This window comes from Coccinella septempunctata, chromosome 7 (genome assembly GCF_907165205.1).
Source record: "Coccinella septempunctata chromosome 7, icCocSept1.1, whole genome shotgun sequence".
Classification (NCBI taxonomy): domain Eukaryota; kingdom Metazoa; phylum Arthropoda; class Insecta; order Coleoptera; family Coccinellidae; genus Coccinella; species Coccinella septempunctata.
The window spans coordinates 17,356,227-17,384,151 of record NC_058195.1 but is presented as its reverse complement, the minus strand read 5'-3'; the positions used below and the strand labels follow the sequence as shown (position 1 = coordinate 17,384,151).

Genomic DNA, 27,925 nt, shown 5'->3' with positions numbered 1-27,925 from the left:
AGATTAATTTCATTCGATAAAACCGTTTGTGATATAGAAAATAAAAATAAATAAACTTTTCTACCTGTATCTGTAATTTTTTAAACTGTTAAAAAAAAATTTGTCCTTATAAAGTTTACATTAATTTGATGAAGAGTAAATTTTGTTGGAAACATACCAGGTGGATTATTGTTCCACATTTTTCAGTTTAGTAGAATGAACAGCAGTTCTGGGAGCAATTAAAGTAAGTCAATTTCATATGTTGAATGAAACAATGTTCTTTTTAGACTCAAAAAGAACATATGAAATTTTTCATGATATCAAACAATTAATTTATAAAAATGGATTTCGAGATTTGAAGGAATATATGAAGCCAGGCTCATTCTAGCTCCTCGAATTCAGTGTTTGTTTTATCAGGAATATAATTTTTCATGATTTGAATATAGAATATTATAATATTCTGAATTCAACCTATTATTGAAACAATAGAAAATTTTTGTCATTCAAACAAAAAACAGATCTTTCATCAGTTTTTCCCGCTCTTCTCAAATTTCCATTTAAATTTATTTTGTCTTATATACGTGTGAAATTTCTCACCTGACAAGTAAATTGAAATTTTTGAATACGGGTCTACCATTTCTTCTATTTTTTTTCTATTCTAAAAGTGAATGCCTATAGGAAAAAGCTTGTGAAATATCAGCCAAAATTTAGCCATATTAACGAAGATATGGGAGTTTATAGATTTAGCATTTTTTCTTAAATCACCCTATATCTCCGAAACGAATACCCTTATGGGACATAAAAAAAATTCTTTCATTAAAATATGACGGAATCGTATTAATTTAGATCGAATTTTGATGCAACAATAATTAAAAATATACCCCTATCAATAAAATCGGTGAATACAACTCAGTAACGAGAGGGATCGTTGCAGAAATACTACTTGCGTTTCATTATAAGAGATAAGTAAGCAAAAACCCACCACTACCAACTCGTTGTGCGTAAACGGAACGTACCAAGGTATATTACCTAGTTCCTCGAGCGCCAGTAATCATTTCAACCAACTACACCTTTCGCTGCAGATCTGAGAGCAAACGTCCTCCAAATAAATGCCTCCACCAATCTGCAAAAGGGACACGAATGGTGATGCTACGCATCTTTCGATACCTGACCATCTTCTTCGGATTCTGCCTCATCCTGCTGTGCTACTTCATACACACGGTCAACATCCTATACCGCCAGAATGAAAAGGATAACTGGGCCGAAAAGGTGACATTTAAATATCCGCGGAAAGTGCCGGGAAACGATTATTATAACGTGAAAAACATCGTGGCGTATTCTTTGCTCAAGCGAATTGAGAATGAAAGTGAGGAGTTTTCTTGTGGTGATGATTTCCGGTTCCCAAAGAATTTTGAGGAAAGGGGTGGTTTGTGGACTAAGGTGGGTGGAACCGGCTTGTACGTGTTGTCCGTGCATTTTGACACCAGGCTAAGTCCCTACAATTTTATCAGGATTATCGGAATGACTAAAGGTGGGTTTTCTTAGGATTCTCTCAGAAATTAACCCTTCGAATACCAAATATTTCTATTGAATAATAGAGAGAATAATTATTCCTAATGTAATTCAGAAGTTGCATACGCTTTCGATTGGAATAATTTTTTTTATTGGAATAATATTTATTTTTGTGTAAAATAATTCGTTTATATCCTAAAAATTTTGTTCAATACTTAAGTATAAATTGATATTTCGTTGCGAAAGGTGTTGCAAAATTTAGATGGATCGAAAATGCTTGTGTATTTAAATAGAAAATAGCGATGGTAGGAATTTTGTGCCCTACTTTTTACTCACTCTGTTAAACTGAAGCAAACAATTTACTTTCTTTCAAATATCTTATACAAGTTCTGATGTCCATCTAGAATTCTCCTTATCCCTTTGATCTAACAATCTCTGATATTTCTTCAAGGTTTTTCATTGAAACTTTTCTTGAGTTTTCTATCTCAAAAGCTGAAGCAAAAGGAATGTGTATAAAATGCTGGCCTACAAAAAATTCAAACAAAAATGCCTGCTGGAGGCAAAATATTCTTTCATCAATTTTCAGGGGTATTTTTGTTCAAGAAATTTAGTTAAGAGCTATTGAAATCTTGTAAAAGATTAGCAATATAAACTTGAAGTGTAGGGATGAACATCAAACGTTGTCAAATTTCAGACTCACGCAGATTTTCATGATGAAACATTTTGTTTCAATTCCAAAACAAAACTACAAAAATGAATAAATTATTTATGAAATCCAACTGTTGGAAGTAAAAAATGATCTCGAATTTCAACTTCTGATAGATTAATTGAATTAAATACTCTCTTCGAGTCATTCTTCTTATATCAGAAACGTCTTGTTTCAAATATTTATTCGCAATAATAATAATACGTTAAAAAAATCATCCAAAATGATGGAAACGAATCCCAAAACCAATTATCATATATGTATATACAGGGTGTTTCCAAATTGAATGTCAATATTTGTGGGCTTGATTTTTGGGCCCATTTTAAGAAAAAACTTTATTTGAACATATATCCTGAACCTCTCACCTTTTGAGATACAGGGTAGTAAAGTTTTCAAAAATAAATCATTTATTATTAATATCTACAATACCACTGACTGTATTCAATTATGATCAAAGATCTCTTGAATTTGTTTAGTCCGACGCAGGGGTTTTATCTGAAAAAATAAAATCTACGTATGTCTCTGCATGGTGATATTTTCATATGTATGTATTAACGATATTGTTATGATCAGGTTTTCATCTTTTTAAGCGGAAACCTTGAATCGGATTGAAAAAAGTCGAGTGATCAACTTTGGTAAGAAATGATTTGGAAATTTCAAAAATAATTTTTATTTCAGGAAAAATCTGTGGCGTACCATTTATGTCTGTCAAAATTAGTATTTCAAATTACGTACGAACGCCACTGGTAGAAAAAAAAGGTTACATTAAAAAATGCCTCTTGATTCATAGTACATGTATGATAAATTTCACTGAAATATCTGAAGTGGTATTGGAGATATTAATAATAAATAATTTTTTTTCGAAAACTTTACCACCTGTGTCTCAAAAGGTAAGACGTTTTGGACATATAAAGTTTTTTTCTTAAAATGGGCCGAAAAACCATCCCCATAAATATTTACATTCAATCAGGAAACTTCCTGTATATTATGATGATAATGATGATAATTATCTGCATTATAATATAGATAAAAGTAATATAGCCTTCTAATACTCAGACTTGAAAAGATTTGATTTGATTTGGTTTGATTTATGGGACATTCATCTAATTATTTCCACAGAAAACCTCAGAAAAAATCGTAATTTTGTTGGTTTCGGGAATTGAATTAAAGGTGTCATTTTATAACTCTGAATTTTATATCTATAACGTGCCCCTAAGACAAATAACGAGACGTAGTTAAACAGAGAGTACATGGGAAAATTGCTGGCATGCTTCCGAAAATTAAACAGGTTTCAGTCAATTCTTTGATGCTCGAGGTAAGACAAAATGCGGAAAATATGTCTAGTAACAAGAAGCGGCATGTCAATGCTTACATAGTTTGCATTTTCCAACCATTTCATTAGTTGTTGTTTTCACGAAGGTATTTGTTAAACAATCTGTGTTATGACGGAACATCTGCCCATAATTTTGCTTATTATATCTGATGCCGAGCTCTCTGAAATAAGCTTCGAGAATTTTATCGAAAGTAGCAAAGAAAATTATGACGGTATCTCTTTTCGTGAGCGGCATTCGAGTATGTTTTTCCTTTACAAGTTAATAGTGATACTTTGTAACTTATCCATCTCTGTAGGATAGTTTCTCCTTCACGCTGATACTTTAATGGGAACATATACCTTGTAGCATCCCAATATGATAACTTTATGATATTCGTTCTCCCCAAGCCCCCTTCTGTAATATGGAGTTGGATATGTAGAAAATGTTTCATTAATTCTTGTATTTCGCGTCCCACGGTGCGACAAGCATATCTTCTGCAATGTGCAAATATTTTCATAACCTCTTTCGTGGAGTATGGTGTGGTGTCATAGATATTAAATAACTTATAAGAATATATATTCGGGAATCCATAAAATTCACAGGAAAAGAGTTGAAGCAGAATAGTTTTTTTTTGATATTGTGATGAATTTATACAAAATTACAAAAATATCCCCAATCGACTATTGTTAAAACTTTCATGCTATAATTTTCATTCTTTCAAAGTTTAAAATTACATGTAATAATGTAAGACTCCAATGAGATGAAAGAGACTCTGGAGTTGCGGACAAATAAATTAAGAGAATTTCATGAAAAGCACAAAAGCAGTAGGTATAATATATGGGTCAAACTATTGGTTCTCAACTCTCTCGCACAATATTTTTACAATTAAGACTTCAATATTAATTTGACAAATGAGCAACAGGTCTAACTGAAGTCAATAGAGAAAAACTAAATATTACCAGTGAATATTCTATTGAATACTCAATGATATCGAAAGTATTTTTGTGGGAATTAAGGTTCGAGATTAATGTGCGTTCTGTCTCATATTTTTATTATTGCTGAATAACTCTGAGGTTTTCTTCTTTGATCGACCACTACTTTTTTTTGTTTGAACATACCTGTTCCGTCAACGCATCGCGAAATAGTACTTTCGAAAGATTGATTCTTTCAGCAACATTGGGATATACATTTTGAATGTCGCTGGAACATTAAAGAATATTTCCACTCTCCTTCAATTTTCTCCCAATTTTGAAGTAGGATTCAATAATAAATGCTTTTTACACTTCCGTTAAAGCCATCTTTATAATTGCGTGATAATTTTAATTCAACAACAATCCAAAATGATAACTTCTAACTTGACTGTTAAACTGGAAAATAGTACGTTTAGGCAAGAAATATCGACGTTCGAAATTCCATAGCCTACTTGACGACGAATTTTTTTGAACGCACGTTATATACGAATGAATTTTTCGATAGTATCTTGAAATCTACTTGGCTGAAACGTAAACTGTGAAAATTTTATATTGGGTATAATTTTTCAAAATTGGACTCGATACTCTTAAAAAAAAGATTTTGATTTATAAAAAAAAATATTTGAGAGAACCTACTATTTATGTTCAGTGTGAAAAGTTAACTGTCAATTCCATAGAACGGTCGATGAAATAATTATATCTTCGGGTGAAACAGAACAGGATAAATGAATTGAAGTTGTAGAAACAGTTATCCTCAAAGGAATAAGAACACGAGAAAAAATCATGCTTTTAAATGACCATAAATCTTGAATGGGTATTAATTTCAGCTCTCGACGAAATAGAACGTACAGATTGAGTGACTCGATTACTCGACATTTAGATATTCAATTTACTCGGAACACCATTCATTCTCCTAGCACTAAGGAAATGACTATGCAGGAAATATAACCATTCGAAATGAGTATAGATAGTATTACAAAAGCATTCTGAAACATTTCTGCTTCGGATGATGATCCGAGAATTGTTGAATTTTCTTCTTTGTGGAAGGGTTATGTAGGAGAAACGAACAAAAATCATATAATCATTATAATAGTTGGTGAGCCCAAAAATGAAATTAGGGATTTACTCGAGCTTGTCAGATATGAGGGGAGATATCTGTGGAAGGGCGCAAAATATGAAAAAAAAGTGAACATTCTCTTATATTCAGTATGGCCATTTGAAAACGAAACAGACGAGATAACAGACGAAATAAATTTTTTCGATAGAAATGCTCGGACAGGTCGATTTCTGTTTCGAGGGGGACAACTTAAGATGTAGGTTACGGACGCATAGCGCTTCAACCCTTGCTACTACTACCCTCACCCCCAATTTTTGAATAGGGAAGATGGAGTGAGTGATACCTCATTTGAAAGGTATTTTTATACTGATTTCAGCACAGTAATTGTTTTTTCATTTTATGCATTAGTTCTCGAAATATTCTTAACTAAGTATTTGAAAATGAAGTGGTGTTTTCATGGCACTTGTAGTGTTTTTTTGTGAAAAATCGACATTTTGAGCTTCAAAACAACCATGACTGTGGCTTCCTTCCTCCAATCCACTGGCATAGAAATCTTTAATCAAGATGTCGAACAAACAAAGCGAATTGCGAAGGAGCTCAATCCACCCTGTCGTTTTCAAATGGCCACCCTGTTTAAGCTATAACGATTCAAGAATAACGGAAAATATATAATCTTACATTTTCAGCAAGCCGAAACAATACAAATTGACCAATTTTTTCTACGTTTGAACGTTTTTGAGATATATGGCGATGAATGTACATTAGACTGGGTTTCTACATTGACCTTGGCTCTTCGCATGTGTGGCTAAGCTCCTCGCCCTTATCACCCTTTATCGAAAACGGTAATGAGTAAGTAAAATTGCTTCACACGAAAGTTGTAAAGAATTTTATTATCTACAACTTTTATAATGACTAAAAAAACTATTGGATATCAAAGGTACAGGAGGAAAGATATTTGAAAAAATGCCTTGTTATCATCTTCAAACTGTCAGATTAATAAAACCTCCTCCTGATTAGTGTCAGATTAATGGGTCAACACGTCTGCAACACCGAGATTAACCATCTGTATGAAAATCTGACACTCTCGAGTATGTACCCGTAACGATTTTTGTTTTCATTTTCAAAGGACCGCTCAAGGTCACAACGCGCTGTGACCTTGAGTCACGTCCAAATTGTCAGTCCCTTGAAAAGTAGTTTCCTTCGGGTCGAAATTTTTTTTTATCTTATTCAACATTTCCGTACGGCCAGACCCACCACGTAAACTGTCAAATTAAAATGAATTTATAATAAGAGACACTTAGGGCATATACAGGGTGGTTCGTTGTCTACTGAGGAGATCTAGAGAACTATAGCAGCTAGAAGAAAACGGATAACACATTCTCTCGTTTCATAAGAATCGGCCTATCATTTTTAGATTTAGAGTTAAAAAAAAAATGAGATTTTGACGATTCCGAAAAGTCCTCATAACTTTTTTGTCTTCGAAGTTACAAATCTGAAACTTGAAAGAGGCACTTTCATACTTATAATCTGCTGACAAAAGATTTTTTTCCAATTCAAAAATAACAAATTCAATAAAAGTTAGCCATTTAAAAAAATGAAAGTTCACCTAATGATTCGAAATGAAAAAATATTTTGAGCTCATCATTGGATTCTACGTAAAAAAGTGCCTGTTGAAGATTTGTAACTTCAAAGACAAAAAAGTTATGAAGTATCGTAGGAGGTTTTCTCCGAAAATGAGCTCGTAAATGTGTGATCCGTTTTCTTCTAGCTGCTATAGTTCTCGAGATCCTCTCACTAGACAACGAATTTTGCCCACCCTGTACAGTATCTTAATCTGACACGCTTCAGTCTGTACACCTGACAATTTTTTATTTAGCTTTTACCACCGCTAAAAGTGCATACATTATAGATTTTTTTTTCTACCGTCTAATCTTCAAATCCACGACGCTTGAGTAAATCCAATTTAAATGAATAAGCATAAGGTTGTGGATTGTTTTACAAGATGTATTGTCAATAAACTTCTAACCATTCAGCCATGCCATTTCACCAATTTTCACGGCAAAAACAGGTTGAATCAGATTTTTATTCACTTAAACCAAAGTCCGTTTCATTTACTAGGTTTTCAGTTTTTCTTGAGGCGATTGTATGAATGAATGGAATTATGGAATACATCGAAACTCCTCAGAATGTTTCACGTCAACATATCATGGAAGGTTCACCTTCCTCATTCTGTTTCACCAAATGGAAATATTTTTGTAGTGGAATAAAGAATTTCTGCTTTCGAACACATTCTGAATTTTTTCCAACAATTTATTCTTTTGTACTTTCCACATTCATCAGTAACGTTCCATGGTGAAAAGATTCGTTTTCACTTTGTAGCTACATGTTTCAGCAGTCTGAATTCTGATATTGAAAACACTCAATAAGGAGCTGTTCCAGTCGCTGCGCTAAGCACATTTTCGATTTATTCCACGACTTGTCAGTGAATTTATTGAGTTCTCAATGTATGCATACCTTAAAGATTGACTGAAACAAGTTTCAGGATGTTTATGCATATGAGCATACTCGATTCGTAAAGATACTATTGAGAGGATCTACTCTACGAAATAGCGATTGGAGATAAGAAAATTGGTACGCTTGCGAGTGAAGTAACAACTTCAACACTTCGTTTCAATATTGATCTCTGCTAGTCATTTTTCAATGTTAAACCGCTCGTCCAAAGTTGAGAATGTTGAATCAATTTGTGTTTTCTATTCAGAAAAATCAATCTTCTTTGGAAATAAGTATATATGCTCCATTCACTTTTATTTTTACACTCGGTTGGAAATTTGATACATTCTACTCGGAATAGTATGAAAATGTAGGGTTTGACGTTTGTCAAAACATTTTTGGGTTTTACATCAGCGTTATGTTGTGTGTTCAACGTAAAAGTCTCAGTAGTTACGTATTTCATCACAATATCGAATCACTTCGGAAAATATGAAGTCGAAAATATGTAACGAACATACCTAATTGACGTTTAAACAAACTGATTGGAGGCAATCATTCAATCTCGTTATTTGCATGGAAAATACAAGAGATCGGTTCTTAAATATATTTAATTTTAGACAACAAACAAAAATTTCACATAAATTAACAATTAACAGGACAACTGGCTCGTATTTATGGCTGCTTATTGTCAATACTTTGATATAATAATAAATTGATCCCTTAAGAATTACCAAAATGTAGAGAACAAGTCAAATTAGAAATAGAGAAATACATTTCTGGAACTTTTTTTACGATGACATTCATCGAAAAGCCTGTAGTCTGTAGTAACTTTTCGAATTCGTTCACCCTGAAATAAAATTCTCAAATGCCTCCCAATAGAAGAAAATTCTTTGTCATCCTCTTCATTCACAATCATTCGTATTGTGGAAACATTCAGCTAAAACATAAGTCGTTCAGATTCAGATGAAACATTATATAAATTCACTTACATTGAATATGTTCGCTACCGTCTAATATACTATAGATAAAAGAAGAGTTACCTACTATTTGAATGAGTGAACCTCCAAATAGCACTTCCTGAAATCCCGTCTTCTCTCTTTTTCAATCACTTGCAGCATTTTTATAATATCAATTGATATTAGTTGTGCCAACGGCGTTACGAAATTTCCATGAGTGCCAACGTTACTCCTTTCTATACTTCATTCACATTTATTTTAGCACTCGGTTGGCCATGAAATAATTTTCTCAAGTTTTTGTAACTAACGGAGTAAGTTTGGCACTAATGAAATGTCGTTAATGTCAGAACGCAGTTGTCACAACTAATATCAATTTTTATTACGAAAATGCCGAAAGTGATTGAAAAAAAGAGAAGACAGGGTTTCAGGAAGTGCTATTTAGAATTCAGGTCCGCTCATTCAAATAGTTATACCCTGATATTCTAAAATCCGCAATACGTCAGACGGTAGCGAACATATTCAATGTTTATATAATGTTTCATCTTAATCTAAATATTTCAGCTGAATATTTCCACAATCAGAAAGATTGTGAATGAAGAGGATGACAAAGAATTTCCCTCTATTGGGAGACCCAAAAAAGTGGTGGCATTTGAGAATTTTATGTGTGAGTGAATTAATGCGAAAAGTTTACTACAGGATCATCGTAGAATAAGTTCCTGAAAATTGATTTTTCTATTTTTCATTTGACTTGTCCTATACATTGTAAATGTCTAAAGGTACCAATAAATACCCAATTATTATTATTATCTCAATGTATTAAGATGAACAGCAACAAATACGCGCCAGTTGTCCTGTTTATTGTTTATTCAAGTGAAATTTTTGTTCAAAGGTAAAGTTTGTTATATCGTTTTGAGGTATTCATTGACACACGTTTAGTGGAAGACTGGTTTATTGAACATATTCAATTTATCAAAAATGCGCCGGTACATTCTGTACAACAAACATATTATACACATGTACAGTTACACCAAAAGTAAAATCAAAGATTGAACACAACTTCATAACATCTCCCTTTTTCTAATAGTTTCAAAACTTAAATCTATCTGGTTTCTTTATGACTCTACCATACATTGTTCTATCGGGTACTTTGTATAACGAATTATCAGAAATCGAATCTTTAAATGTTTCATTAGGAGAAATTTGAGCATCATCTCCATTTTCATGAGAAGAAATATTTTCATTTTCAGAGGAGCTTGGTAATGTTTCAATAAACCTACGATTTCTAGTAACAGAAGAACCATCAGATTTCTGCAAAATATATGACCTTTCTCTTGGTTTATCTATAACTTTACCAAACTGCCAATTTGTTTTGAGTTTATCCTGATATCTAACATTTTCATTGACTTCAATTGGTTTCAGAACTTTACATTTTTTATCATAATTCGGTTTTTGTTTCTTTTGATTAAGTTCTATTCTATTATCGAATTTTTTGAATTTTATACATTTAGGCTTAAGATAGTTTTCAGTAGTAGGTAATACATCTCTTAAATTCCGTGACATCAATAATTGTGCTGGTGAAAAACCACACTCTAAAGTACTATTTCTATACATAAGCAAAACTAAGTTTAAATCTTGTTTTTCCTCTAAAGCTTTGTACAACATTTTTTTTACAGTTTGTTTTTGTCTCTCCACCATTCCATTTGACTGAGGGTAATTGGGGCTAGAAGTTATATGTGAGAAATCATATATCTTAGCAAAATTCTTAAATTCAAGAGAATTGAATTGAGGGCCATTGTCTGAAATTAATATTGCCGGAATACCTAATCTACTAAAAATTGACTTTAGATGTTTAATAACAGTTGTTGAATATGCGTTTTTTTCTAAAAATATCAATTCAACCCATTTTGTATAATAATCAGTTACAAGTAAATACATAGTATGTCCTAAATATAATATGTCACATCCTATTTTGTACCAAGGTATTTTTGGTATTTCATGGTTTGTTAAGGGCTGTCTTTGTTGAGATACTCGGTATGTTAAACAAATTCTACAATTAAGAATAGTATCTTCTATTTGTTTACACATGCCTGGCCAATAAAAACAATTTTTTGCTCGACTCTTACATTTCTGGATACCGAAATGTCCTAAATGAATTTTCTGTATAATATCTCTCCTCAATTTATTAGGAATAATTAACTGCTGTCCTTTGAATAATAAGCCATTAGTTTCTATAATTTCAGCTCTAAATTTAAAATAAGGTTTTATTTCTGAAGGAACACTAGAAATTTTTGAAGGCCATCCGTCTCTGATCATATTTTTTAATATTAATAACTCAGAATCCTTCGATGTTGCTTCGATCAACTCTTTAAATTTTTTATCTGTCATTGAAAAATTCATATTAATTGCACAAACTTCTAAATCATCGTCACTATTGTTTTCCACACAAGTATTCAAAAATGCCCTAGACAATGCATCAGCAATATAAAGATCTTTACCGGGTTTGAAAACTATTTCGAAATCGTATTTCTGCAATTGAATCATTATTTTCTGAAGTCTCGAGGGACATAATGTGAGAGGTTTCTTAAAAACACCTAGCAAAGGCTTATGATCACTTTCCACAACAAATTTACGACCGAAAAGATATTCATTGAATCTTTCACATCCGAACAGAATAGCATAAAGCTCTTTTTCGATTTGAGCCCATCTTTTTTGTGTTTCTGTGAGTGCCCTAGAAGCATATGCACAAGGAAGATTATTTTGCAAAATACAAGCACCAACACCATCTTTCGAGGCATCCACAGAAACAACTACAGGTTTATTCACATCATAAAATTGCAATACTGGAGCATTAATCAACAAATTTTTCAATTCATCGAATGATCTCATGTGCTGCTCGTTCCACTCAAAAATCACATCTTTTTTCAATAATTCACGAAGGGGATAATTCTTATTTGACAAGTTAGGGATGAAACGACCAACATAGGTTATCATTCCTAAAAATCTATGTACATCATTCTTATTTTGTGGAACAGGAAAATTTTTAATTGCCAAAATTTTATTCTCGTCTGGAAAAAATCCACTACTGGTAATTTTATGTCCTAGAAATTTGATTTCACTCAAACCAAATCTACATTTTTCTTTATTGAAAGTTATATTATTTTTCCTCGCTATTTCGAAAATTTTATTCAAACGTATGTCATGTTCTTCCTGTGTACGCCCCCACACTATTATATCATCCACGTATAAATCTACACCCTCTATGTCAAAAATATTTTTGAATCGCTTATGAAAAACCTCAGGAGCTGAGCGAATTCCATAAGGAAGTCTCAAGAAACAGTATCTCCCGAATGGGGTTGAGAACGTACACAATTTCGAACTTTCTTCGTCCAATTGTATTTGCCAAAATCCAGAATTTGCGTCTAATGTGCTGAAAATACATGCACCATTCATTTTTGGAATTATTTGATCAATTGTCGGCAACGGAAAATATTCCCTTTTTATTGCCCGATTTAAATCGGCTGGATCCAAGCAAATACGTAATGAACCATCCTTTTTTCTCACTACTACTATTGAATTTACCCAATCTGTGGGTTCTTCCACTTTTCTTATAATATTCTTTTTTTTCAAGTCAATTAAAGTTTCTCTGAATTTATTAAGTATCGGAATAGGTATTCTCCTGGGAGGATGTACTATAGGAGTTACATTCTCATTTAATTTGATGTGATATTGTTGTTTAAGACATCCTAATCCCGCAAAGAGATCTGAATTTTCATTAATAATTTTCCTGTAATATTCTTGATTGTTTATTTCAGTATTATCATTTAAAGTATCCACTCGTTTCAACAAATTCAAATCAATACATGTATTCAAGCCGAGAAGACACGGAAAATCTTCCTCAACCACAAAATTTTCTAATTTATGACTGTTTTCTTTATACTGACAATTCAAGAAACATTTTCCTAAGATTTTTAAGTTATCATTTGTATATGATTTTAGAATTTTATCACTTTTCAATATTAAATCAGAAGGAAAATTAATTAGTTTCAATATTTTCATTGATATCAAGTTCGCTTGTGCTCCGCTATCCAGTTTGAATTTTACAATTTCATCATTTATTTTTAGCAAGACATACCAAGAACTATCATTTTCATTGACATCGATATTCCCTATAAATAAGCAATCCTCATTTTCGTTTGGGTTATTTTCACTTAAATTCACTGTATTTACATTTCTTTGTTGGCACATTTTTGAGTAATGATTTAATTTTCCGCACAAATTGCACTTTTTTCCGAACGCAGGGCACTGGTTTTTTCCATGTACTCCGCCACATCGATAACAAATTCCATTATTTTTGCTGAGTCTGCGTCCACTACCAGAAGAATTATTTTGTTCTCTTGCTTTTTGACTTTGTCCTTCATTAGGGTTGGTGTATTTTCCTGGCCGCTTATTGAATTGATGATGTTTTTTTGCTTTTCTTACAGATTGTACTTCCAAAGATAACGACGAGCTGGACTCTTGAGTGATGACACTGGCCTGTTGTTTAGAGTTTTCAATCGTCACACAAAATTTTATTGCTCCATCTAAATCTATCTGATCATCCTGTAGTAACTTTTCACGAAGAGTTTGATTTTGTAATCCACAAGTGAAAATATCTTTTATTAGGCTATCCTTCAAATCACCGAAGTCACAGGAACGTGCCTTGTTTTTCAGATCAGTTGCATATTGTTCGATTTTTTCATTCGTCAATTGTTTCCTTGTGAAAAACCGGTATCGTTCGAATGATAAGTTCTTCTTTGGCAAGAAATGACATTCAAACTTGTTCAGGATGGTTTTTATTTTATTTTTTTCATCTTCGTCATCAAAGGTGAAAGTATTGTAAATTACGAAACCTTCCTCGCCTATATAATGCAGTAATTGTGCGATTTGAATCTTCTCGTCCTTTTTGCCTACTTCGGTGGCAACCAAGTAATTTTCGAACTTCTGTCTCCATATTTTCCAATTCTCTGAAATATTTCCGGAGAAGTCCATTGGGGGTAAACCTCTATAATCACCCATTTTGATTATTTCACTGATATTCACAATTTTACACCGACTGCGCCATGTTATATCGTTTTGAGGTATTCATTGACACACGTTTAGTGGAAGACTGGTTTATTGAACATATTCAATTTATCAAAAATGCGCCGGTACATTCTGTACAACAAACATATTATACACATGTACAGTTACACCAAAAGTAAAATCAAAGATTGAACACAACTTCATAACAAAGTTCATCTTGACTTAAAACTTACTTTAATTCCTTTTACTTATATTAATGCAAGACGATTTTTGTTGTAGAATTTAACATTCTTGTAAATATCTGGTAATTCCTTCGAGAAATAACCATCCCCAACTACTGCATCATATGCATTTCATCTTCGGGTTAATATTTTTGAAATCTACAACTGATGTAACATGTAACGTATTCAAACTTCAGCCAAAGAAGATAACGAACATGTTAATGTTCGTTATCTCCTCAAGCTAGTGCATATTATGATATTATACTGATCTCTTGTATTTTCCATGCAAATAACTGGATTTGGTATGCCTTCAATCAGTTTGTATAAATTTCAATTATAACAAGTTACTCACTAGACGGCCATAATCCATTTTTCTAATTTAATATAATAAACTACTTGTACTTAATGGATTCTTTTTATTTAATATCTACTCTACATGTTTCGCCTTGTTAGGGCATCTTCAGGAGTTTTGTCAAACATACAGATTTCAAGTATTATATACATATAGTCATCGTCTCTTCCACTTTACAACATCAAGAGGGTTGAATAAAAATTTTTTTGGTTTTATTTTTTAATTTCAATAGATTCTTCTCTTCACTATAATATTCGTATCGACAGCGTCCTACGATACGAATATTATAGTGAAGAGAAGAATCTATTGAAATTAAAAATAAAACCAAAAAAATTTTTATTCAACCCTCTTGATGTTGTAAAGTGGAAGAGACGATGACTATATGTATATAATACTTGAAATCTGTATGTTTGACAAAACTCCTGAAGATGCCCTAACAAGGCGAAACATGTAGAGTAGATATTAAATAAAAAGAATCCATTAAGTACAAGTAGTTTATTATATTAAATTTCAATTATGTTCGTCACATATTTTCCGAAGAGATTCGACATTGTGATAAAATAAGTAATAACAGAAACTTTTACGTAGAACGGGCAACATAGCGTTGATTTAAAATCCAAAAATGTTTTGACAAGCGTCATAACCCCACATTTTCGTACTATACAGAGTGAAATGTGACAAATTTCCATGGCTAATGCCGCTAATGGAGTGCTAAAATAAAAGTGAATGGAGTATAGTTACAAAAACTTGAGTTGAGAAATTTTTTTTATGGCCAACCGAGTGCTTAAATTGAAGTTTCTCAGATCAGAATAATAAGTTGTCAAAGAATAGTATATAACATTACTAGCAAGGTAAGATGGTTTTTACTGGCGAATGGAGGATATAACTGACGAGCCGCAGGCGAGTCAGTTACCTCCTTGAGCCAGTAAAACCCGTTACCTTGCGTGTATTGTTTTATATTTTATTTGTTTCTCATTTGTAAAAAGGTTAGATAAATTCCAAAAAAATCTCAATAATTTGTCGCAAATGTCGTAAGCTATGGAAGCGTTGCCATGAACATGTCTGTTTATTTTTCTGTACATTTGTTTTGGCGAAAGCGAAAATGAATGTACCAAAAGAAATTATTGAGGCAGCCAGCAGTGTAGCTTCAAGTTTATTACCTGCAAAATCAGCTTCAAGGTACGAGCGAGAATACGACGACTTCAAAAAGTGGCAAAACAAAAATAGTGTGATTGGGGTAACTGAAGATGTTTTGTTGGTCTACTTGAATCAACTATCAGCTAGATTCAGCCCTAATACTTTATGGGCAAAATGGTCTATGCTGAAAAGCTGCTTGGAAATGAAAGAAAATGCCCCTGTTCGCATGTTTGTTTTCCTTAAAAAATTTATTGAAAAATATGACGTTTAGTTGTCATTTGCAGATTTCAAAAGGTAATAGAGTTTCTGAAACGAAAAAATGAGCGTTATACGCCAAAAAAGGCCAAGGTATTAAGTAAAGAAGAGGCTGAACAATTTCTTTTACATGCTCCTGATGACCAGTGGTTGCTGGCGAAAATTTATTTGGGATTTTTGGATGTTGTCGATATGACGAAATTCTCTCCTTAAACATGAATGATGTAGAAGATATGGGAAAATACGTTATTGTGACAAAGCGGCAAACAAAAAATTTAACAACAAGAAGATTCACCATAACCGATGATGGCTGCAGCTTCAAGCCCTGCATATGTTATATAGAAAATATGTAAATCTTCGGCCTCCTGGAACAGAAAGCCTAAAATTCCTTTTGACACACCGACATGGAAAGTGCATCTCCCTTAATGCAGGCCAGCACACTATTGGTGGTGTCCCAAAGCAAATAGCGAAATATTTAGGTTTAAAAGACCCAGAGTTATACACCGGCCACTCTATCCGCAAACTGGAGCCACTATGGTTGCAGATTCGGGTGGAGATATTTTAGCACTAAAGTGTGCAGGAGGGTGGAAGAGCACCGAAATTGCGATGAGTTATGTCGATGATTCGGTCAACAAAAAAATCGAAATTTCTAGCAAATTATTTGATAGTAAGGAGAGTACAAATGTTCTGCAGTCCTCGAGTTCAGCAGTTTCTGAGTCAACAGATGGTTCATCATCATCAGTATCAACTCTTCCATCATCAAAAATCTGTGTTACTGGAAATAACAATTGTACCATGATTTTCAACATATATGAGGTTAAAACAAAATTTTCTAAAGTAAATAATATTACTAACTTGTAAAAATTTTGCATGTTAACTGTCAGTTTTACAAGTTAGTGACTTGATAAAATAAACTTTCTTGGTTAATATTGTGTTTTTGGAAACTGATGTTTACAAATGAGAAACAAATAAATAATTCATTCACGAAAACAATTATAGGATAATTGTAAAATAATGTATAAAATTTACGTACCTATAAAAGTACGCATTTTGTTGTACAATCAGTTTTTTTTTTTGACAACTACCACTTACACTTGTGAATAATTGGAATCATATGTCAAGAAATAATTGTTGAAAAATTATCATCGCCACTAGATGCAGATATAGCCGTAACAGAATGAGCAGGTACAGCACCAGCACATAAATACCCCTCATTTCAGTAAATAGAGTGAGGCTTTCAATTGACCGGACGATATTGGCAAAAGAAATTTAATTAACCAAACCGTCCATAAATCTCGATCCGGTGATCTGCGATGCAAATTTCCTATATGCAGAGGAAAGCAATTAAGGCCTTGCCAGATTGTAACCTTGCTCGGGGAACTCCTTTTTTTGCGATTTCCCAGTGACTCGTCCGAAACAATTTATGGTTTTGCTGGAATAAATTCATGTCGGTAATGTTTTCAGCATCAATGAGCAATGAAACTGGGGAAGTGATAAATTGTAGATATGGGATTTAATGTACCACAAATTATTTGTCACGAGTAGATGGTTTTATGGTTATGAGAATTTGTTGAGAGGAACGACTACATATCGATAAACGTGGCGTGACGATGCGTGCGAATTTTTCTCCAGTTTTAAGTCAAATAAGAGAGAGTTACGAGCACTTTCAAATCTTTCAATACAATGTCCCAATCCTCCTACGTCCTGCACTGTTTACCTCCCGTTTAGTTGGGGAGCCGAAGAGGGAAATTCGGGATTTACTCGAGCGTGTCAGATTAGTATAAGTGGACATACCTTGGAACCTGTAGAGTACCTTTACCAAAAATTAAACCTGTAGATAGAGGGAATTGTCTAGGAATAGTAAAAAAAACCGATCATTGTACATACTCGAGCGTGACAGATTAAGATGTATGTGGTTAATTACATGTTGAAAAGTATATGTTCTCTTAATCTGACAATTTAGGCGTGTCGAAAATGTGTGGGAGGGCGCCAAAGTTGCAAAAAACGTCACGTGTACATTCTCGAGCGCGGTGGTGTTTTTCCTTATTTTGAAGCTAATGATTCAAGAATAACGGAAAAAATAAAATAGGACAGTTTTAGCAAGCTGAAACAATAAAAATTGGCCATAAAGATCACAAAAATCAGTTTTTTTAAATTATCTCCTCCCCTGGGCTTCAAATCTTCTTCGCATTCAATATAGAAGTTGTAGAGCATAACATTTTCTACAAATTTTGTCCTAAGCAATTTTTTCTACGTTCAAAAGTTTTTGAGATATATGGCGATTAATGCGAGGTGTTTAGCGATACATGGTGAAGCGAAAATTCACTAGATATCAATTTATTTTGGGAGGATTTTGCATCTCTTCATAAACTTTTTAGGGTTTTCACTCCCAATCTCTGAAACAAAATCAATTGAAAATGAAATCAACGATTTGCTCCTGACAAATTAGTGCGTAAATTCTTGCACTAATTTGTCAGGAGCAAATCGTTGATTTCATTTTTAATTGATTTTGTTTCAGAGATTGGGAGTGAAAACCCTAAAAAGTTTATGAAGAGAAAATTCACTAGTTGGAAAATAGTACATTCTAAGGTTCAGTGAGATACTAATTTCAAAATTGTCATCATAGAAACACCTTGCCATTTTGACAATTGGATGAATGTAGATTAGACTGGGATTCTACATTTATCTTTGCATTTTCGCATGTGTGGCTAAGCTCCTAGCCCTTATCGCCGTCTAACTCGAGAACGGTTCAGAGTATGTAAAATTGCTTCAGACAAAAGTTGTGTAGAATTTTATTATCTACATTTTTCATAATGAATACAAAAACGATTAGAGTTACTTGCAGGGGAATATTCGAAAAAAAGCATTTTCATCATCTTCAAAGTGTCAAATTAAGAAAACTCCCCCTGATTAGAGTCAGATTGAAGGGTCAACAAGTCTACAACACCGAGATTAACTATCTGTATGAAAATCTGGCACGTTCGAGTATGTACAAGTAATATTTTTTTTTCAAATTTTCAATGGACCGCTGTGATCTTGCATCACGTCCAAACTGTCACATCCTTGAAAAGTAGCTTCCTTTGGGTCCTATTAACATATCCTCCAAAAATCTGACACGCTGGATTTTTTTTTACCATTTTCAACTCTTCCGTACGGCCAGTCCTATCACTCCTACCGCGCAAACTGTCAGATAAGCATGAATTCATTATCAAAGACACGTAGGGCATATACAGTATCTTAATCTGACACGCTCGAGTATGTACACCTCGATTACACACGATTTTTTTACATCTTTGAGAACCTGCAGACGCTTTCCACACCGCTGAAAGTGCATACCTACATCACAGAACCTTTTTTCTTTCTACCATCTAATCTTCAAAACCCACTAGATCTCCACGACGCTCGAGTAAATCCCGATTTAGCATCGTCGGCTCCCCAACTATTTCACGGAAAGCCAGGTTTTTCAAAAGACAACACTTATTATTCAGATAGATAGTCCTGAATGAATACACTGTTCAAAAACATTCCGGCTATAAAATCCATCCCTTTGGCTGGGTAGAATGGAATTTGGAAGTCAAATATCTGGGAATAACCCTAGACTTCTGTAGAATAAGCTCTGATGGCGTGCAGAAATCAGTCCGGTTAGACTTGGGGATGTAACCCTAAAAATATTGCGATGGATGTACGTCATGATTGTCAGACTGATAATTGCCTTTGTATGGGGCAGTAGTCTGATTTGCTAAAGCAGGGCAGACGAGCACTAGAAAAATACTGTACAAGGTACAAAGGCTTGCCTGTGCGTGCATCACTGGAGCTATGAGAACGTGCTAACTAGAAGAGCACTTGAGGTCATCACAGATCTCACTACTCTACATATCTACACGATGCTTTGTAGAAGGGAAGAATGGTAAAATTATTATAGCTAAAAGTTCTTCCATCTTGCTGCAAATTTTTTGCTAATTTCAAAAATATATCATATGTCACTCATTCATTCATTGCTGTATCCCATTACCGGGAATAAATCTACAAAAAGAACAGACTCACAATTTCTTAGGGCCAATTGCGACTGTGTGCCGTCCTATGACTGAAGAGAACCAACAATTCTCGAGAACTGTGCACCATAGACCTCCACTGTGACCTGTCTAACGCAAGTTATTGTTCCCAGTTATGATTGGCATTAACTGATTTTAGGGATTGATGTAATGTATCCTTAAACCCCTTATACTGGCCTGCTGGTTTCCGGGCTTCCTCTGTCAATTCGCCATACCAGAGCTATTTTGGGGAGTCTTGTGTCTTACATCCTCAGAATATGGCCGCTCCATCTGAGTCGGGCCCTCGTTACTTGAGTCTCAATTGATGTACAACTCACGCGTTGCAAGACTTCTGCATTCGAAACTTTGTGGAACCATCTGATGTGCATTATGTCTTAGATGACGTTGTTGCGTTTGTTCAAGCTGTTTAATATGTCGCTTGTAGGGCATCCAGCTTTCGCTTCCGTAAAGAAGCGTGGGGAGGACGACTGCTTTGTAAACAGCTTTCTTGGTCTGATTGGGGTCGTGATTTTGAAACACTCTGATCTTTAGCTTCCAGAATGTCCGAGATGCCGAATTGATACGGTTGTGTATTTCCGTGTCTAGGTTAGCCCTAATATTTATGAAGCTTCCCAAGTATTTGAACTGCTCGACCTGTTCTAGAGTTTCATTCTCCAGGCTGATATGTGTTTGAAGGCTTTCTGGCGGACTTACCAGGATTTTGGTTTTGTCGATATTGAGGCCTAAAGCTTCGTATATATGTTTATAGGTGTCCAGCATTATCTGTAGATCCTCTGGGCTGCTAGCGATAAGTGCGCAGTCGTCTGCATATTGAAGTTCCGTGATAACCTTTGAACGGGTTTTTGCTCTGAGGCGCTTCAGGTTGAATAGGCCCCCATCAAATCTGAATCTTATTCCAACACCGCTTACAGGCATACTCATGTCAGCAATTATCGAGACAGCTATGGCGGAAATATTGAATAGTAGACAAGCAGCCTTGTTTTATTCCAGAGTTGGTTGAAAAATGGTCGGTTGTAGAGCCATTATGCTGTATTCTAGCGGTGTTGTTGGTATGAAAGCTTTTACACACTGCTAAGAATTTTTCGGTTACTCCAAGGCGTCCCATGATTTTCCATAGCGCTCTCCGATTAACCGAGTCGAAGGCCTTACTTAGATCGATGTAGGCTGTATAGATCCTTGATTGTTGTTCACGGGCCTTCTCTTGCAGCTGTCGCACTGTTAAAATTAGGTCCACCGTACCTCGAGAAGAATACAGCGGCGGCCAGATCTGGTTGGTGACTATCCATGCCCGGAGTGTGGAAGGATCTGTAAGTCACGGTTGGGTCTCTTCAGTCACAGGAGGGCACACAGTCGAAATTAGCCCTAAGAAAGTCTGTTCATTTTTTTATGTCTTTTTGTAGATTTTTTCACGGTAGCGGGATGCAGCAATGAATGATGAATAAACATATAATGATACTCATATTTGAAAACACTCTGCATCCTAAACAATGTAATAACGTTCTTTTCGAAACAGGAGCAATGGAGGAAAGGCGGCTACCGACATCTTTGACAAATGATTCATTCACCTTTCATGGTACCCTATTAATTTGATCGGAATACCCATCGGTTTTTCGACCAATTAAAGCGTAGAAGTAAATTAGGCAGTTAATTACAGCACCAGTTATTGCCGATAAACAAATGGAACGATTTCAGTACTTGAATGTCTCGAACGTTTCGGTTTCTGATCTCGTGCCTATTTAGCTTAATTGTCGTTGCGGGAATTCTTCCGAACCTTAGCGTTGTTAATGACATTGGTCGGGATGTTATTAACATTCTCGATTTGGGCGATGAGGTACTCTCAGCCTATATAGATCTTCAATTATGGAAACAACACTGTTCTATCCGCGGAATGCAAGTGGAACTTTATATCAGGTGGCTACCGCTTATTTCTAATGATCGGTTAATGATGTTGCCTGATATAGATCAGTGTTTGACACCATTGAAATTCTTGGTGATAATGTTGACATTCGTCTCCTTAGGAATTATTCTCTGATATGAAATTTTTGATGCGGGGGAATGTTTACCCGTAAGCAGCAACCGACATTGTTCTCCGAATATCTTCTTCTTCTGATTTTTTTCCTTCTCCATCATTTTCATCTCATTTTCTCTTTTTTCTTCTTTCTAGTTGATAACTGAAATTCGAAAACATACATACATAATATCAATATGAGATATGAAAGATCATTTTCAATGTATTCTTTTCAATGTAAGGAAGCGTGAGTGGTCTTAGCCTATAATCAAAGATTATAGAGTAGAGAGATGGGAAACGAAGCGACTAAAGTGATGTACGCGCCATCTGTGTGTCAAATGTGTTTCTAAGACCCTAAGACTAGTTGAAATATTAATTTAAGGGCCATTTGCACATGAAATTTTGTAAGAATTCAGATGGCCATTTTAATCAAATAGGTTTTGAATGTTTTGATTCTCGTACCTCTTTTTGTTTATCTAGCTCGTTCTAGTTGCTCTTTATTGAATTTTTTGTCTAATTTCTCGGTGAAAACCTGTAAATATCGTTCGAAAATTATTGGAAGGTGAATATATGTGGATCAAATAAAATGAAATATCCGAAATTAGGTTTTTAACTTTACTAAGAAATATGGAATATTAAGAGTGGTAAAAAAAACCTTATATAGAGGTATACAAGACCTGATGTTGGCCCGTCAGTATAGATCCTTAATGCTTTTTTTATGATTCCTTTATGATATGGTCTTTTTATGACAAAATATACAAATTGACTAATGAATGAACAAAACACTCACAGCAGGTTTCATAAAACTTTGCCTTTACGAACAACAATCAAACAGCCACTCGATTCCCAAATCGAGTAATAATAAATAAAACCTTTGTATTTCTGAATAAATTAAAGGAGTAGCCATTGAGAATCTTTGAATGGACGTATAAAAGTCATTAATTGATAAGGTGCTTCCTGCATACAATGGATGAACAGTGGATGAACAGTCCTCAATTGAGCAGTAAAATGTTCCCTGCACATGGTGTAGTCAGTAGTGTTTGAAGGTCTTTAAGCCCTGAAAAATTTTTCCCCTTCGCAGCACTGAAAATAAAGATCAATGAATGACCGAGTCACATGATACCGGTTTTAATACTTACATTTCCATTTTCCTTAGTAAAGTAAAAACCTATATATTATTATATTTCGGAAAATCCATTTTATTATTTTCACAGTTCTTCACCATTCATAAATTTTCAAACGATATTTTAGGGTTTTCACAAAGAAATTATACAAAAAAATCAATAATCAGCAACTAGAAGGAGCTAGATAAACAAATAGCGGTACGAAAATCAGAACATTCAAAACCTATTTGATCGAAATGGCCATCTGAAATCTTACAAAATTTAATTTTCTTCTGCAAATGGCCGTCAAATTAATATTTTAACCAGTCTTAGCGTCTAAACAACACATTTGAAACACAGATGGCGCTCGCATCACTTCAGTCGCTTCGTTTTCCATCTTTCTACTCTATAATCTTTGACAGTTGCGTTAATGAGGATAATCAGAGCTGTGCGCTCATTAAAACAAATGCCTTCACAAACGCACCCTCAGCCACCACCAAAAGAGTTGTTGGCGTCATGAAATGAGGGGTTCAGAGCTGAAGTGAACCTAGTCCATTCAGCCTAGGTTTGAGATGAATGGCTTAGAAGTTGTTTATCTCCAATTAATTCAAAAGTGACTTCTTTAGATTTTGAAAGATTAGAATGTAAGCATATGCTGGCCATTCATCTCAAAACTAGGCTGAATGGACTTGGTTCACTTCAGTTCTGAGCCCCTCAAATGTAGAATTTATTAAATTAATATTGAAAGTACCATTACTCTTGTTGTCTTCGTTTTGGCGCCATTTTGCTATTAAATATACTGTTTGAAATTCTATGACTCCAAGACCATGCCCTCTCATTTTTCAAATTGCTTCTGTATTTCTGGCATCGTTGTTCCAAGGTGCATGAAATTGGTGTTAGGCTATGCAGGTGCTCCACCCATCAGGCCAGAAATATTCAGTAATGTTTGTTTTTTGTTCCATAAAAATCCCATTAGCAATCTACATGTACAGCAACCCGTGAATCGCTCTTAATTGGCTGCACAACCGATCATTAAAACATCGTACATCAAATTCGCCGAGTTTAAACGGCCCCAATTGAGAATGCAGAGATACGAAATCACCTCTACCTTTTCATTGCAATCTCGCAGACATATCATACTGCGAGACAATTATTCAGGTCGTTACATAAAGGCATTGATTATAGATCTACTTGTAGGTACTCAAGGATATTGGCGAGAATGATTGTGAAAAAACCAAGGCTCCCATTCTTGCCTTCATTTCATTATTTTCAATCTGTGTGAAAACCATTATCATTTTCTCTGGAAAATTTTGACGGGATTTTGTAATCATGTGCATATACCCCATTCACATTAATTTTAGCAGTCGGTTGGCCATGAAATAATTTTCTCAAGTTTTTGTAACTAGAACGGAGTAAGGTTGGCATTCATGAAATGTCGTTAATATCATAACGTCGTTGCCACAACTAATATCAATTTTTATTACGAAAATACCGAAAATGATTGAAAAAAGAGACAGGGTTTCAGGCAGTGCTTTTTAGAATTCAGGTCCGCTCATTCAAATAGTTATACCCTTATATTCTAAAATCCACAATACGTCAGACGGTAGCGAACATATTCAATGTAATGCCGCCCACAGACTTCGTTCTTTTCCATCCGTTCGAATCGCCGCGATTCGAACCGTCGTTCCTAAAACGCCAAAAACCGATGTGTGTGGTGAAAAACCGTCGTTGCGAATCGTCGGTTTTTCACCACACACATCGGTTTTTGGCGTTTTTGGAACGACGGTTCGAATCGCTGCGATTCGAACGGATGAAAAAGAACGAAGTCTGTGGGCGGCATAAGAGAATCTATATAATGTTTGATCTGAATCTAAACGACTTATATTTCAGCTGAATATTTCCACAATCAGAAAGATTGTGAATGAAGAGGATGACAAAGAATTTCCTTCTATTGGGAGACCCAAAAAAGTGGTTGCATTTGAGAATTTTATGTTTGAGTGAATTAATGCGAAAAGTTTACTACAGGATTTTCGATGAATGTCATCGTAGAATAAGTTCCCGAAAATTAATTTTTCTATTTTTCATTTGACTTGTCCTATACATTGTAAATGTCTTAAGGTAACAATAAATCCCTAATTATTATTATATCAATGCATTAAGATGAAGAGCTACAAATACGGGCCAGTTTTCCTGCTAATTGTTTATTCATGTGAAATTTTTGTTTAATAGTGAAGTTCATCTTGATTGAAACTTCCTTTAATTCCTTTTACTTATATTGATGCATGATGATTTTTGTTGAAGAATTTAACATTCTTGTAATTATCTGTAAATTCCTTCGGGATACCCATTCCCAACCACTGCATCATATGCATTTCATCTTCGGGGTAATATTTTTGAAATCTACAACTGATGTAACGTATTCAAACTTTAGCCAAAGAAGATATCGAACATTAACTCCCCTCAATCATATTATGATATTATACTGATCTCTTGTATTTTCCATGCAAATAACTGGATTTGGTATGCCTTCAATCAGTTTGTAAAAACTTCAATTATGTTCGTCACATATTTTCCGAAGAAATTCGACATTGTGATAAAATACGTATTAACAGAAACTTTTACGTAGAACGGGCAACATAGCGTTGATATAATACCCAAAAATGTTTTGACAAGCGTCATTTTCGTACTATACAGAGTGAAATGTGTCAAATTTCCATGGCCAACCGAGTGCTAAAATAAAAGTGAATAGAGTATAGTTTTCATATTTTGAGTTCCCTGAAATAATTCAAAGTTATACAGTGTGAATAAAAAGCAGTACAATGAATATCCTCCGTATTCAATATTTTCTACAATTATGCTCGCATTTGTCAATTTTTTCTTGCCCAATTTTTCTTCTATAATTAAGGAATTTGTCCTGCACACTTTAAGTATCAGCGGTTTGAAAAATTTGTTAAATAAATTTACCAATATATGGTTTTCCAAATTCATATACATAGAGGGAAGGAATATCTTCATTGATAACTGTAAAACAACATTGGTAATCTTATATTCAAATAATTTGTGATCGGTATTTCCACATTTATGTACAGGATGGTCAAAATTCGATGAGATTGAATAACAGCTCTGTAACTGTAAGAGCTAGGGAAAAATGGATAGCACGTTTCCGACCTCGATTTTCAAAAGATTGTTAATGGCCAAAACCGCATCCCTTTGTCTTCTTTTGTTTGCAAGTTATAAGTGAAAACTCATTTTTCGGCTCTTCGTGGTGCCTTTATTTGGTAAATTATCGGTGATATCGAAAAACAAATGCTACATTCAGACACTTTTTCATGTTTAATGCAGTGGCGTAGTCAAAGATTTTTTTCAGTCCGACACTCCAATGATATAGTGGTAACTTTCATTTTTCTTAAAATAAACTCTATGTTATTTTTACGAATTCCAGTCCCATATATTTTTCTTATTCAAAATATATGATAGAAGTCGTATCTCTAATTGTTATTCTAATAAAAAAACTCAAAAACTAGTTCGGTCAAGTTGGCAGGTCATTTTCATTGATAATATGATAATGAACGTTATGCTTTTATGTTGTGTCAGGTTATGAGAGATTTTGGAGATCACTTTCATTCCGGATATTCGAGAAGATGCTCGGGAAAGGAGGAAATTTTGAGAATTTCCATGACTACTTCATATTTACCAATTAACCTCTACTCTCGCCTCTACTAGTAGTGGCACAGCCTTATTTGTGAAGTTGTTTAAAAAGGCTGTGCTACTGGTATTTAGATTGTCTACTAGTTGACAAGGTTTCGGAACATATTCAGTTGAATCCAGGTTTATAAAATTTCCTGAAAGTCATTCATTCCATATTGAAAAATTTTTCATCCTTTCAAATATCAGGAATGAAAGTTATCTTCACAGTCTCTCATATTAGTTATAATAATGAGGTTTATTCTTTGAAATCTACAAGGTTGTTACAATTTTAATATCTGAATAATAAAACTAATCCACTAAAGGTAAAGCTTGTGTCATCTAATAACCTAACACAATTTAGGAGCATAAAGTTCATTATCATATTATCAATGAAATGACCTGCGAACTAGACCGAACTAGTTTTTGAGTTTTTTCATTGAAAGAACAATCAGAGACACGACGTCGGACGTATGTTATATATTCTGAATCAGAAAGAAATATGGGACTGGAATATGTAAAAATAACTAAGGATTCATATTTATTTTAAGAAAATTAAAGTTATTACTATATCACTGAAGTGGCGGATTGAAAAAATCTTTAGCTACGCCACTGCATTCTACATGAAAAAGTATCTATAGAATGTAACATTTGTTTTTCGATATCAATGATACTTTACGAAATAAAAACACCAGTACGAAGATCCGAAAAATTAGTTTTCACTTATAACTTGAAAACAAAACAAGATAGAAGGATTCGGTTTTGGCGATTAACAATCTTTTGAAAATCGGGGTAGGAAACGTGCCATTCATTTGTCCCTAGCTCTTGCCTCTTACGGTTACATAGCTGCCATTCAATCCCATCGAATTTTGCCCACCCTGTACTGCAGTACTGCCCTCAGCATTTACCACACATTACCAGTCTAAGTGGTGCAAAGTGAGAGATCTGTTTCCTCCTCTTTTTTCCTGATGTTACAAAGTAATCCGGCTCATCAAATTTGCTGTTTTCCTTATTGGTAACTCTGAAAATCCTCCTCTTGCTTTTACGTGAAATTTACTGAAATAATAA

The 27,925-nt window shown here is 34.2% G+C and overlaps 1 protein-coding gene across 1 annotated transcript in view; it reads left to right on the top strand.

Annotated features, from left to right (window-relative positions):
* Positions 1-1,029: 1,029 nt before the first annotated feature.
* LOC123317399 overlaps positions 1,030-27,925 on the top strand; it is a 47,032-nt gene continuing 20,136 nt past the window's right edge. Inside the window, exon 1 of the mRNA XM_044903913.1 lies at positions 1,030-1,510. Coding sequence (XP_044759848.1) covers positions 1,120-1,510 — 391 coding nt within the window. The 5' untranslated portion in view covers positions 1,030-1,119. The remainder of the gene's footprint in view (positions 1,511-27,925) is intronic.